General features: G+C 38.7%; 1 protein-coding gene across 50 annotated transcripts in view; it reads right to left on the reverse strand.

The window, feature by feature from the left end:
• The window catches only part of LOC127857616 (structural maintenance of chromosomes flexible hinge domain-containing protein 1-like), a 157,546-nt gene that overhangs the window by 117,663 nt on the left and 26,181 nt on the right, over window positions 1-13,702 (reverse strand). For all 50 annotated transcript variants that reach the window (XM_052394142.1, XM_052394147.1, XM_052394127.1 and 47 more), the window contains exons 14-17: window positions 13,368-13,562; window positions 9,790-9,903; window positions 8,546-8,652; window positions 4,305-4,387 (exon numbers count right to left, since the gene is read on the reverse strand). In XM_052394142.1, coding sequence (XP_052250102.1) covers window positions 4,305-4,387; window positions 8,546-8,652; window positions 9,790-9,903; window positions 13,368-13,562 — 499 coding nt within the window. The remainder of the gene's footprint in view (window positions 1-4,304; window positions 4,388-8,545; window positions 8,653-9,789; window positions 9,904-13,367; window positions 13,563-13,702) is intronic.

The following is a 13,702-nucleotide window of genomic DNA, read 5'->3' on the forward strand; positions in this document are numbered from 1 at the left end:
TGTTGATTGGCCCGCTACCATATGCGCTTCAAATTGTTCATGGAAACAAAGAGAAAAATAGTTTTTAAAAAAAACACTGCGGATTTAAATGGCGGGTGTTTTCAATGAAATTTAACGAGATTTAAGCATATTCCCAACTTATATTTTTCTAGAGTCAAATTCCCCATACTCTCGCAAATGGCGAATGACAGCATGAGCCCTGTAGTAGTGAGCATTTATTCCAAAAATAATACGTTCGCAATGCTCGGGCTGTTGTTCGCCATTTGAGTCATTTGCAAAACTATTGAAAATTTGTTTCAAGAAAAATCTGAATAGCAAAAATGCGAAAATCTAGTAAAATTTCTTTGAAAACATCCGCCCTTTTTAATCCGGACTGGTTTTCTATAGTTGTCTCTTTGTTTTAATGAAAGTGTTTGCAATTCGAACAGTTAACAAAACCCGGTCTGTACCCGATAAGACATTGCTTGTTCTTATTGTTAATGAAGTGCACATGGTAGCTGGCCAATCAGCATTGAGCTCGCTTACACATGACATGACGTTGTCGAATGAAACGTGAGAACAGGTGGAGCTATCGGATAATATTGGGTCATTCATGCGCAGATGTTGTATACCGGTAATTTGAATACACATTTTAAATTGCCGTCTGCCTCCAAAATAGCCACCAGTTGAAAAGTCGTATAAAGAGATAAGCAAATTAAACAAAAACGTGACAATACCCGTCAATAAATATTTCTAAGCTGACCACTTTTTATCTTTCTACCTGATATTTACTGATCTGAATTAAAGAGTGATAATTAATTAATTAGTAATATGGCGACAATATTACACATCTCTGCCGATTGCAGAATTGAATTGAACCGTGATAATTAATTAATTTGTTTTTTTTACTCCCAAACTATCCTTAATGACAGCAGCGTATTTTAATTAAAGGGATACGAGAAAAACAAGAGCGGTTTAATTGTATTTAAAGTCTAATTAATCGCATATGCATATGTCAAATAAATAGGCGACTCAAATAAATATCGGTACGCGTTTTGTTCATTGCTATTCTAGATATCCTTGAAAGAGCATTCAATAAAATGACGCAAATAACCGGAAAGGATAAAAAGCGGAAAGGAAAAATTTAGCTGAAAGAAGTTACGGCGAGCAAATTTTTTTTATTTTTTTTTTGAAGTAACAAAAAAAACTTCAGATTTAAGTGGGTCGGTCGGGTTATGCCAAACATAAGAATTTTTAAGGATGGCCTTAAGTATTGCAGTTTGTACTGTTCTGACAAGTGTTAACTTTGTAAAGTTAATCCAAAATCAATGTTGTTCTTGTTTTATGGTATGAAAATGTTTTAAGGAATGAGTTTACAATTCTTAAAAGAAACTTTATTATGTTGTATAAAATGTTTCAGTTAATTCTTAATAATGGTGAATACTTGTCATGTATTTTGTTATTCAATTGAATTCTGATAATTTTATAAAACATTGTGATTGTAACTTTTTTATTTGAGTCGTGTTCTGAGAAAACTGGGCATAATGCATGTGCGTAAAGTGTCGTCCCAGATTAGCCTGTGCAGTCCACACAGGCTAATTAGGAAAGAATTTTCCGCTTTTATGAATTTATCGTTTAAATGAAGTCTCTTCATAGCAAAATTCCAATTTAGGCGGAAAGTGTCGTCCCTGATTAGCCTGTGCGTTTAGTGGTCAAGAAACTATTATCACAACGCCCATATTTAAGTAGATATTTTCATAATGATCATAAAAGTTGTTCTTTTGAAATAACATTACTTTTTAAAGATCTGTTTTTATTTTTTATTTACCAATCTGTAATATTTTCCACTCTGTACAAGATTTGTTGTTGTTCTTGGGGTTTAACACCATTTTCAACACAGTACGTAACATTGCAGCCACAAGATTGTTCACTAATTCGAACACAAAGAAAGATTTTTTAGCATTTATTAATTATTAACTAAAAAAACACATAAGGAATAGTCATGATAAAGTTCTTTTTGATAAAATATAGCAATATGTTAATATCAACAAAAAAACTGGTTAAAATATTAAAAACATCATTTAACAAGAGCTGTCAGAGGACAGCGCGCTCGACTATTCGAGTGCTTACCAGTATAACGTAAGCCATCTTGGGAAAATTGTTCATATTCAATAATTTATGAGACAATTTTTTCAAGGAAAAAAAAAAAATTGGGGGGGGGAGGGTAGGGGGAGGGCGTAAGGGGGGGTGAGAGGGGGGTATACTGTGGGGTGTGGTAATTTATAAGATGATGTTTTAAAAAAAAAATGGGGGGGGGGTGGAGGGGGGTAGGGGTGTGAGAGGGGGTATAATGTGGGGTGTGGTAATTTATTAGATGATGTTTAAAAAAAAACTTTTTTTAGGGGGGGTGGGGGGTAGGGGGGGTGGGGGTGAGAGGGGGTATAATGTAGGGTGGGGTAATTTATTAGACGATGTTAAAAAAAATGGGGGGGGTGAGGTTGGGGGGCGGAGGGATTCTGGTAGGGGCATCGGGGATTGTTTGGGTGGAATCCATTTTGGTATTCAGGTAAGTGTTGTTTTGTCAAAGAAATAATAAAATGTGATCATAAATAAAGAACTTATGGCAATTTAAGCAAAATGTTCAATTATCTAAGTGTAAAAGGGGCCATAATTATGTCAAAATGCTTGATACAGTGGTCTGCTCTTGTTTATAGGTTGGGGTCATGTTGGTAAACGTATGCAACATATAAAAGCAATACAAAATGTATCTCAAAGGATATAGGAAATATTTGGGGTAGTACGCAAACTTTAACATAGATTTATCAATAATATGCCTATTCTAAGTATAAAAGGGGCAATAATTATTACAAAATGCTTGATAGAGTTGTCTGCTCTTGTTTATAGGTTGGGGTGATGTTGGTTAACAAGTATGCAAAATATAAAAGCAGTATGTCAAGGGACAATAAAAAATAAATGGGGTAGTACGAAAGCTTTAACATTTGCTGCATATTCTAAGTGGAAAAGGGGCCATAATTATGACAAAATGCTTGATAGAGTTGTCTGCTCTTGTTTATAGGTTGGGGGTCATGTTGTTAAACAAGTATGCAAAATATGAAAGCAATATGTCAAGGGACAAAGAAAATATTTGGGGAAGTACGAAAACTTAAACATTTGCACGCAGACGCAGATGCCGACGCCGGGGTGAGTAGGATAGCTCCACTATATATATTTCATATATAATAGTTGAGCTAAAAAAACAAAATGATTTATCAATTAATCGCTGATTATGGCCTCCGATTAATCGACTCGGTTTTGGGAAACCGATTCCAATCACTATCCTAATGTGCCGCTTTGAAGCCATATATTTGACCTTTGACCTTGTAGGATGACCTTTACCTTTCACCATTCAAAATGTGCAGGTCCATGAGATACACATGCATGCCAAATATAAAAATGTTAAGTTTTCTGACGGACGCACAAACAGACAGACAGGCGGTCTGACGGACAGTTCAACTGCTATATGCCAGCCTACCGGGGGCATAAAAAGACTTCCGTAGACACATGTTTTCATAATTCTTATCTTGGTAAAACAAAGAAGGAAATGTGTCAGTAATATTCCTACATGTTTGTGATAAATTCGCGAATCATTCAACCCACAAAATCAACAAGATACAAGCAAATTCGTTGAATTGATATCCCCTGCCAATATACTTTTGGACACAAAAGTTTTCTGGACAGATGGACAATGCCAACGTGCATCATCCTCTTATCCATATATATACTCACACCAAGTGTCAATGAAATCCATCAAAGCACTTCCAAGATATGGCTCCGGACACACACAAAAAAGCATTTCTTCAAAATACAAAGGGCCATAACTGCGTTATTATCCGATGGTGTGCAATGCCATTTTGGGTGCATCATCCTCTTATCCATATATACTCATACCAAGTTTCACTGAAATCTGCCAAAGCACTTCCAAGATATGGCTCCGGAAACAAAAAAGCATTTTTCAAGATACAAAGGGCCATAACTCCATTATTAACAGATGGTGTACAACGCCATTTGGCGTGCATCATCCTCTTATCCGTATATATGCTCATACTAAATTTCAATGAAATCAGCCAAAGCACTTCCAAGATATGGCTCCAGACACAAAAATGTCGGCCGGCCGGACAGACAGACGGACGGACAACGCCAAAACAATATCCCTCCGCCTATGGCAGGGGATAAAAAGTCCCACGATAAATATAGATTTTGCAGCATGTGTATAAATAAAAAATCTTAGAATACATCTGATGGATTATCACAGGCTGCCTAGTTACCAATAGTCTGGCCAGCCCGTCTTCTCTCGTTGTTCACGACCTCGTAACCATCCGGCCAGGAGATCTCTAAGGAACTTGGTAATCTGGCAATACATGAAGTAAAGACATTGAAAGTCAGTGACCATGTTCACAAAACAAGGTTTTTGTTGTTCAAAATCAATATTACTAGACAATGAAAGTTTATTTTCCGTGATTTTGATGTTAACTTTGGTGGCCCTGATATTTGATTTAAATGGTATTATTCAATCATGCCTTCCATTGAAGATGGCAGAAAGAAAGACATTAGGTCATTGATGTAAATTTAATCATTGACAATCATTTTGTTTGTTTGAAAAATCAATTTTTATAAATAGATCCATTTATCAAAAAAGTTACATAAAATTGAGCTAAAATGTAAACTTAGTGTCAATTATAAATGTCTGTTTTGTAAACACCGGTTTAACAAGAAAAATATGGCAAAGATATGTTTTACACAGAGGTAACATATAACAAGTTGTAAAGTAAACCATCCATATTTCAGTACGATATTGAAGTACCGTAAAAATGCAGTCATAGGTCTACCCGTTCATAGGTCGGGGGTATAAAAATGGTTCGAAAATGTGACATTTTGTGTATGTTCACTTCATAAGTCGGGTATAAAATACAGACAATTGGAAAATCAGCATCAATAAAATTATGACCCCATCAAATTTATTTCTGATGGGGACGCAACTATATTGATTAACATGTTTATTAAATTAAACAAACCCGATATTATAGTAGTTAAAAATAGTTTCACCTTGCAATTTGATAACAAGTTATAATCCATCAACACACTGCGCCATTATTTACTATATATGTGTTTAGGAATTTTGTAAACACAAGCGTCGGCCATTGTAAGGAACTGTACATGAAGTTTGTAAATCGGAACTTATCAGTATTTCTCGGAAAATCATAGATAAATGTATTTGTTGTTTTAATGCTTAGGCCGACATGGCCGAGTAATTACGGCAAATCGGAACTCAACTTGCGTAAAACACTTGCTCTATTAACCGTTAAACTCCACCTCCGTTCTCTGCAAAAAATTCGAAAGGCGGAGCTATGCACGTGCTATTATTTAATTGGACGATTGCCATTAATGAACAAACATACGATTGGTTCAGCATATTGATTACAAAGGAAGCCAATTTTGTCGGCGAGAAATTTGTCACTGTATGGCTTTAGACAGGAAGCGGCTTTCCTTTGATGACGTCAAACTGTCAATTCACAAAGAGTGCAAATTTTACTTACTCTTTGTTTACAATTCCAGTAAAAAACACACTTGCTAACTTTAAACTTTGGTTTAAATAATTATTAAAATAAATCAGAAGTAAAATTGACAAATATGATTTAATTAATTCGCCTCAGTTGAAATAAGACTTTTTGCGCTGTAAATCAACGAGTTTTTGTGACAACAACTTTAACAACCATTACCGAGACGATGCGGGGATCGATCAACCTCGATTTTTAACTTTGTTTTCGCATGAACGATAATAAGTCGAGACTATAATTTTAATCAATTTTTGGAGGAAAAAAATCTCGACTTATGACTGCATTTTTATGGTAATGCTGTTTTTTCAAAGAGATTAATGCCTTAAAATACAGTTACAACTACCTTTAATACTCATCTTTTTTAAAACATTTCAACCAATGAACAACTATTGCCTTTAAAAACAATTAATTTATGTTCCCATTTAAATTCAAGATCTAACGAGACTCATTATTAAAAACCTGAGCTTAATGCACGAGCATAAAGTGTCATCCCAGTTTAGCCAAAGCTAATCTGACAGGGACAACACATCCCCCTACACTAGATTTAATCAAGACCTCCTTTAGGCTTTAAACTAAATTCCATAAAAGCAGAAAGTGTCTCCGCTGATTAGCCTGTGCGGACTGCAAATGTGTCTCCCCTGATTAGCCTGTGGGGACTGCAAATGTGTCTCCCCTGATTAGCCTGTGCGGACTGCAAATGTGTCTCCCCTGATTAGCCTGTGCGGACTGCAAATGTGTCTCCCCTGATTAGCCTGTGCGGACTGCAAATGTGTCTCCCCTGATGAGCCTGTGTGGACTGCAAATGTGTCTCCCCTGATTAGCCTGTGTGGAATGCAAATGTGTCTTCCCTGATTAGCCTGTGCGGACTGCAAATGTGTCTCCCCTGATTAGACTGTGCGGACTGCAAATGTGTCTCCCCTGATTAGACTGTGTGGACTGCAAATGTGTCTCCCCTGATTAGCCTGTGCGGACTGCAAATGTGTCTCCCCTGATTAGCCTGTGCGGACTGCAAATGTGTCTTCCCTGATTAGCCTGTGTGGACTGCAAATGTGTCTCCCCTGATTAGCCTGTGTGGACTGCAAATGTGTCTCCCCTGATTAGCCTGTGCAGACTGCAAATGTGTCTCCCCTGATTAGCCTGTGCGGACTGCAAATGTGTCTTCCCTGATTAGCCTGTGCAGACTGCAAATGTGTCTCCCCTGATTAGCCTGTGCGGACTGCAAATGTGTCTTCCCTGATTAGCCTGTGCGGACTGCAAATGTGTCTCCCCTGATTAGCCTGTGCGGACTGCAAATGTGTCTCCCCTGATTAGCCTGTGCGGACTGCAAATGTGTCTCCCCTGATTAGCCTGTGCGGACTGCAAATGTGTCTTCCCTGATTAGCCTGTGCGGACTGCAAATGTGTCTCCCCTGATTAGCCTGTGCGGACTGCAAATGTGTCTCCCCTGATTAGCCTGTGCGGACTGCAAATGTGTCCTGCAAATGTGTCTCCCCTGATTAGCCTGTGTGGACTGCAAATGTGTCTCCCCTGATTAGCCTGTGCGGACTGCAAATGTGTCTCCCCTGATTAGCCTGTGCGGACTGCAAATGTGTCTCCCCTGATTAGCCTGTGTGGACTGCAAATGTGTCTCCCCTGATTAGCCTGTGCGGACTGCAAATGTGTCTCCCCTGATTAGCCTGTGTGGACTGCAAATGAGTCTCCCCTGATTAGCCTGTGCGGACTGCAAATGTGTCTCCCCTGATTAGCCTGTGTGGACTGCAAATGTGTCTCCCCTGATTAGACTGTGCGGACTGCAAATGTGTCTCCCCTGATTAGACTGTGTGGACTGCAAATGTGTCTCCCCTGATTAGCCTGTGCGGACTGCAAATGTGTCTCCCCTGATTAGCCTGTGCGGACTGCAAATGTGTCCTGCAAATGTGTCTCCCCTGATTAGCCTGTGTGGACTGCAAATGTGTCTCCCCTGATTAGCCTGTGCGGACTGCAAATGTGTCTCCCCTGATTAGCCTGTGCGGACTGCAAATGTGTCTCCCCTGATTAGCCTGTGTGGACTGCAAATGTGTCTCCCCTGATTAGCCTGTGCGGACTGCAAATGTGTCTCCCCTGATTAGCCTGTGTGGACTGCAAATGAGTCTCCCCTGATTAGCCTGTGCGGACTGCAAATGTGTCTCCCCTGATTAGCCTGTGTGGACTGCAAATGTGTCTCCCCTGATTAGACTGTGCGGACTGCAAATGTGTCTCCCCTGATTAGACTGTGTGGACTGCAAATGTGTCTCCCCTGATTAGCCTGTGCGGACTGCAAATGTGTCTCCCCTGATTAGCCTGTGCGGACTGCAAATGTGTCTTCCCTGATTAGCCTGTGTGGACTGCAAATGTGTCTCCCCTGATTAGCCTGTGTGGACTGCAAATGTGTCTCCCCTGATTAGCCTGTGCAGACTGCAAATGTGTCTCCCCTGATTAGCCTGTGCGGACTGCAAATGTGTCTTCCCTGATTAGCCTGTGCAGACTGCAAATGTGTCTCCCCTGATTAGCCTGTGCGGACTGCAAATGTGTCTTCCCTGATTAGCCTGTGCGGACTGCAAATGTGTCTCCCCTGATTAGCCTGTGCGGACTGCAAATGTGTCTCCCCTGATTAGCCTGTGCGGACTGCAAATGTGTCCTGCAAATGTGTCTCCCCTGATTAGCCTGTGTGGACTGCAAATGTGTCTCCCCTGATTAGCCTGTGCGGACTGCAAATGTGTCTCCCCTGATTAGCCTGTGTGGACTGCAAATGTGTCTCCCCTGATTAGCCTGTGCGGACTGCAAATGTGTCTTCCCTGATTAGCCTGTGCGGACTGCAAAGGTGTCTCCCCTGATTAGCCTGTGCGGACTGCAAATGATTATCTGGGATGATACTACACACATGTATTAAGCCCTGTTTTCCCAAAACGCGGCTCCAATGAGTTCAAGACCTACTTAGATTCCTCTTCGTCTATGTACTTCTTCACCAGCCCAGCGCTGGCTGCCCGGTCCAGCTTGGACAGGGGCACAATCTTCACTTCATTGTACAGGGACTGGGGCTCCTGGAAATAGTTCATTTGACCCATTTATGCCTTGTGGACTCTCCCATCCTTCTAAATTGGATCAATTTATTTCCAAAATTAGGGATGTCTAGTATATTTATTTTTATATTTAGAATATTTCTTACAGAAATTCCTTAAAGCAAACAGCGCAGACCCTGAGACTCTGAGTCTACGCTGTTTGCCAAGGCCTTTTTTCTAGATGCTAGGCATAAATGGGTTAAAACTAATGCAAAATCATCATTATTTGCAGGATGTTTCATTTTCGTTTATTTTGTGAAACCTAACAATCTCATTTAATTAACACAAAGACATGGGAATTTCTTTTCTCAATATCAGATATCCACAATTTTAAAAGTCCACAAAAGTCATTTTTTGACAAACAGAAAAACTTCATGCCAACATATATAAATGATTTAACAATATGTATCACTTGAAGTCATGATGCCACCTATTACGAACTGGTCATTTCAAATGTGGTACATGCACAATTCAGATGTTAAGTAAACAAATTTGAGGAAATTGTCAATATTTTAACAACTTTGAACATTTGACTCTCAGTAAAATTACTCTTATGGTTATGTACATCGACCCCCTTGCAAATTTAGCTTAAGGCATTGCAGTAAAATTTCACAGACAAGAATATGAGTTCGACAAACACACATGTAGATGACAAAATCTACCCAAGAGGTGTTGCACAAGGTTTAAATGGGTTACAAGGTTTTCTGAGAAAACTGGGCATAATGCTTGTGCGTAAAGTGTCATCCCAGATTAGCCTGTGCAGTCTGCACAGGCTAATCAGGGACGACACTTTCCACTTTTATGACATTTTTCGTATAAATGAAGTCTCTTCTTAGCAAAAATCCAATTTAGGCAGAAATTGTCTTTCCTGATAAGCCTGTGCAGACTGCGAAAAAAGCAGATTAAATGCATGTTTGTTAAATGTCGTCTCAGATTAGCCTGTGCATTTCTGCTCCGGCTTTTTAAGAACAACACTTTCATCTTTAAAATGACTTTTTCTAACAAGAGAAAATTACAATAACTACAGAGAGTGTTGTCCCATACAAGCATGTGGGGACTGCACAGGCTAACCTTGGATGACACTTTATGCACATGCAAACAGAATCCCTGCCTACGTACCTGTATGACCTCCAGATCACCTCCAGTGGCAAACGTGTCCCCGGTGTGGTCTCCATACAGCAGGATACGGTTAATGGTCCCCAGGAAAAATGGAATTGTGCGAACTATACGAACCTGTTACATAAAATACAAGCTTCAAAGCCTATGGAAACACAGGGCTCAATGCATGTATGTAAAGTGTGCTCCCAGATATATCAGGCAAGACATTTTCCACTTTGATGGATTTTGTTTATAGAAGTCTCTTCTAAATAAAAATCCAGTTTTTGCAGAAAGTATCATCTTTGATTGCCCTGTGTGCAATCTGGGATGACAATTTACGCACATGCATAAAGCCCAGTTTTTCAAGAATGCAGGTTCAATATATAGTGCCCATTTACCACTTATATCATGGAATTATTCTTAAATGACATTCTTTGTAAGAAACAAGAGATGTGTTTGTCAGAAACACAATGCCCCCTATTGCGCCGCTTTGAAAAAAAAATCGGTTTTTTGACCTTTGACCTTGAAGGATGACTTTGACCTTAAACTTCCACCACTCAAAATGTGCAGCGTCATGAGAACACTGTTTTGATTTGTTTTATTTTTTTTTACCTTTGACCTTGAAGGATGTCCTTGACCTTGAAGGATGACCTTGACCTTGAACTTCCACCACTCAAAATGTGCAGCTTCGGAATTACGCCACTTTGAATTATTTTTTTTGACCATTGACCTTCAAGGATGACCTTGACCTTGAAGGATGACATTGACCTTGAACTTCCACCACTCAAAATGAGCAGCTTCATAAGAACACTGCTTTGAATTTTATTTATTTTTTTACCTTTGACCTTGAAGGATGACTTTGACCTTGAACTTCCACCACTCAAAATGTGCAGCTTCATGAGATACACATGCATGCTAAATATCAAGTTGCTATCTTCAAAATTTAAAAAAGTTATGGCCAATGTTAAAGTTTTCCGACGGACAGACGCCATATATTTGACATTTGACCTTGAAGGATGACCTTGACCTTCACCTTTCACCACTCAAAATGTTCAGCTCCATGAGATACACATGCATGGCAAATATCAAGTTGCTATCTTCAATAGTGAAAAAGTTATGGCCAATGTTAAATTTTTTTTCAGACAGAAAGATGGACGGACAGACTGACATACACACATACTGACATACACACATACTGACATACTGACTGACGGACAGTTCAACGGCTATATGCCACCCTACCGGAGGCATAAAAACAGAGTAAATGCTAACAAGGAGCAACAGTATCCGTGAATGAATTAGATTTTCTGTTTATAGTACTTCCTTATAGATGGATAAGAAAATATTAAGTCTTGCCAATCGTTCACAAAATCAGTAAAACAAGGGGTTTTAAAATATCATATTTCTTTGCTTATAACAGGACATTTATTACAATTATCACCACATGTATGCAAGTGCTCTTTCTGATTTTGTTCAACAAAGATGCAGAGCCTAGTTCTAATCAAGAGTCCATTGTCTTTCCAAATAATGTTTAAACAAGAAATGTGTTTGTCAGAAACACAATGCCCCTATGTGGCCGCGTTGAAATACAATTTCAATATATCATTTGGCAGGTTTAGAAATTATCTCCCTTTTAAAGCTTATTACTTCCCTTGGATTGTATATTTTTACTTTTGAACTTGAAGGATGACCTTGACCTTTCACCACTCAAAATGTGCAGCTTCATGAGATGCACATGCATGCCAAATATCAAGTTGCTATCTTCAATATTGCAAAAGTTATGGCCAATGTTAAAGCTTTCGGACGGATGCACAGTCTGACGGACTGATGGACTGACAGACTGACAGAGGGACTGACGGACAGTTCAACTGCTATATGCCACCCTACCAGGGGCATAAAAAGAAGCGGGCCATAGTCATCCGCCCTTAGACTTAGGTGACCGGTCTTTGTTCTATGCAACTTTTGTGATGAAACCATTTTCTAACTTGGCTGAGATATCATTAAAACTTAACAATGATTGAGGTAATACAATATGTGCATTATTCAAATAATAACAGCATTATAAAGATCTTGATGATGGCGGCAAATTTTGTTTTACTTTTGTTTTGCCTGTCTGCAACATGTCGAGCCTCTGGTCAATATGCTTGTAATTATTGACCAAGCTGCACCACCCACATTTGACCTTTGGCCTTAGTATGACCATGACCTCTGACCAAGCTGGATCAACCACTTTTTGAACTTTGGCCTTAAGTATGACCGTGACCTCTGACCAAGCTGCACCACCCACATTTGACCTTTGGCCTAAGTATGACCATGACCTCTGACCAAGCTGCACCACCCACATTTGACCTTTGGCCTTAAGTATGACCATGACCTCTGACCAAGCTGAATCAACCACTTTTTGACCTTTGGCCTTAAGTATGACCATGACCTCTGACCAAGCTGAATCAACCACTTTTTGACCTTTGGCCTTAAGTATTACCATGACCTCTGACCAAGCTGAATCAACCACTTTTTGACCTTTGGCCTTAAGTATAACCATGACTGCTGACCAAGCTTCTCCGCATTATTTAAATTGTAGGTAAATTATTTCAAAATTGCATTATAAAAGTTACAAAGTGGGAAAGCTTTTTATAACCAAATTTAAACTGTTCAATTGTTTTTCACAATAATTTTGTTCTTCAATAATAGATCAGTACAAAAATTTCATAAATAAAAGAATAATGGTTATTTTTGTTTACATCTATCATTTTTCCTGATTTATACACTTTTCCACCCACTCACCTTGACGGGACATTCAATTGTTTGTATTTGCAAATTGTGTGACAAAATCTGAGAGTGAACAACTCCAAGAAATTAATACTGTAAAACCATTACTATTCCGGGGACTTATATATTTATTGATTGTGTGGCTTGACCAATCCAACAATTAAAAGCAAGATTATGTGATTTTTATACGTGTTAAATCGTAATTTATTGATAAAAATATGTAACATATAACAATAACACAAAATAGGCAAGAGAAATTATACATAGAAGATGAATTTCATAAAATGCATCAAAGACAAATTAGCGCCCCGAGCCGATTGTGACGAAGATATTTCGTAATATTTTCCTGAAATAACCGAAGCATTCTTCTTTTTATTAGGATCCGAGTTAGTATGTGTCATATGAATAGATATCGTTGCAGGAAATTAAAATGATCAGTAAAACTAAATTTTGATTCACATCATACATGCATGACATACATGCTGGAAAATTCGACTGCACAGACATTTTCAATTTCAGAATTAAATATCTGGCTTATTTCACATTTTTCAAAACATGTTCTTCTAAACTTTTATTTTAATTCATTTTGAAATATATGTATAAGTGTAAGTTTTTTCTCATTTTATATAAAACATAAATATTTGACAAAATTGTAGAATCTCGCTTTAACAATGACACCTGAAAGTAACCGATGCAAAGTCCTCATTTTTTTTCTCCAAAACAAAAAATCCAACAATAAACTAGTCCACAAAAAAGTTTGTTTTTTTGGATAAACCGAGAAATTTCATAAAGACAAATATAAATTATTTTACACGAATTTTTACACCTACCATTTGTCCGGCCTTATAGACCTTGCCGTCCCACTCAACCTGTGTGTAAGCGGCCCAGGGCGCCTGGCGATGCTTTGGCAGGTCCAGTCTCACGATCTGGCCCTGGTACTGCGTGAAGTGGATCTGCTTGTCAAACTGCTCGTGGCACTCCTTCAGCCAGGAGGTGTACTCCTTCTCAATTGACGTCCGCTTTTCCTGCAACAAATCAAAATCATGAATATAATACCTTTATTGTTTCATGCACATGTTGTAACTCACTGTAAAGTTTTAAGTATATCTCAGCTAATATTTGGAAATGGTTTTGAAAACATCACGATAACAAACACATGGGATAC

The sequence above is a fragment of the Dreissena polymorpha genome, chromosome 14 (genome assembly GCF_020536995.1).
Source record: "Dreissena polymorpha isolate Duluth1 chromosome 14, UMN_Dpol_1.0, whole genome shotgun sequence".
Taxonomy (NCBI): domain Eukaryota; kingdom Metazoa; phylum Mollusca; class Bivalvia; order Myida; family Dreissenidae; genus Dreissena; species Dreissena polymorpha.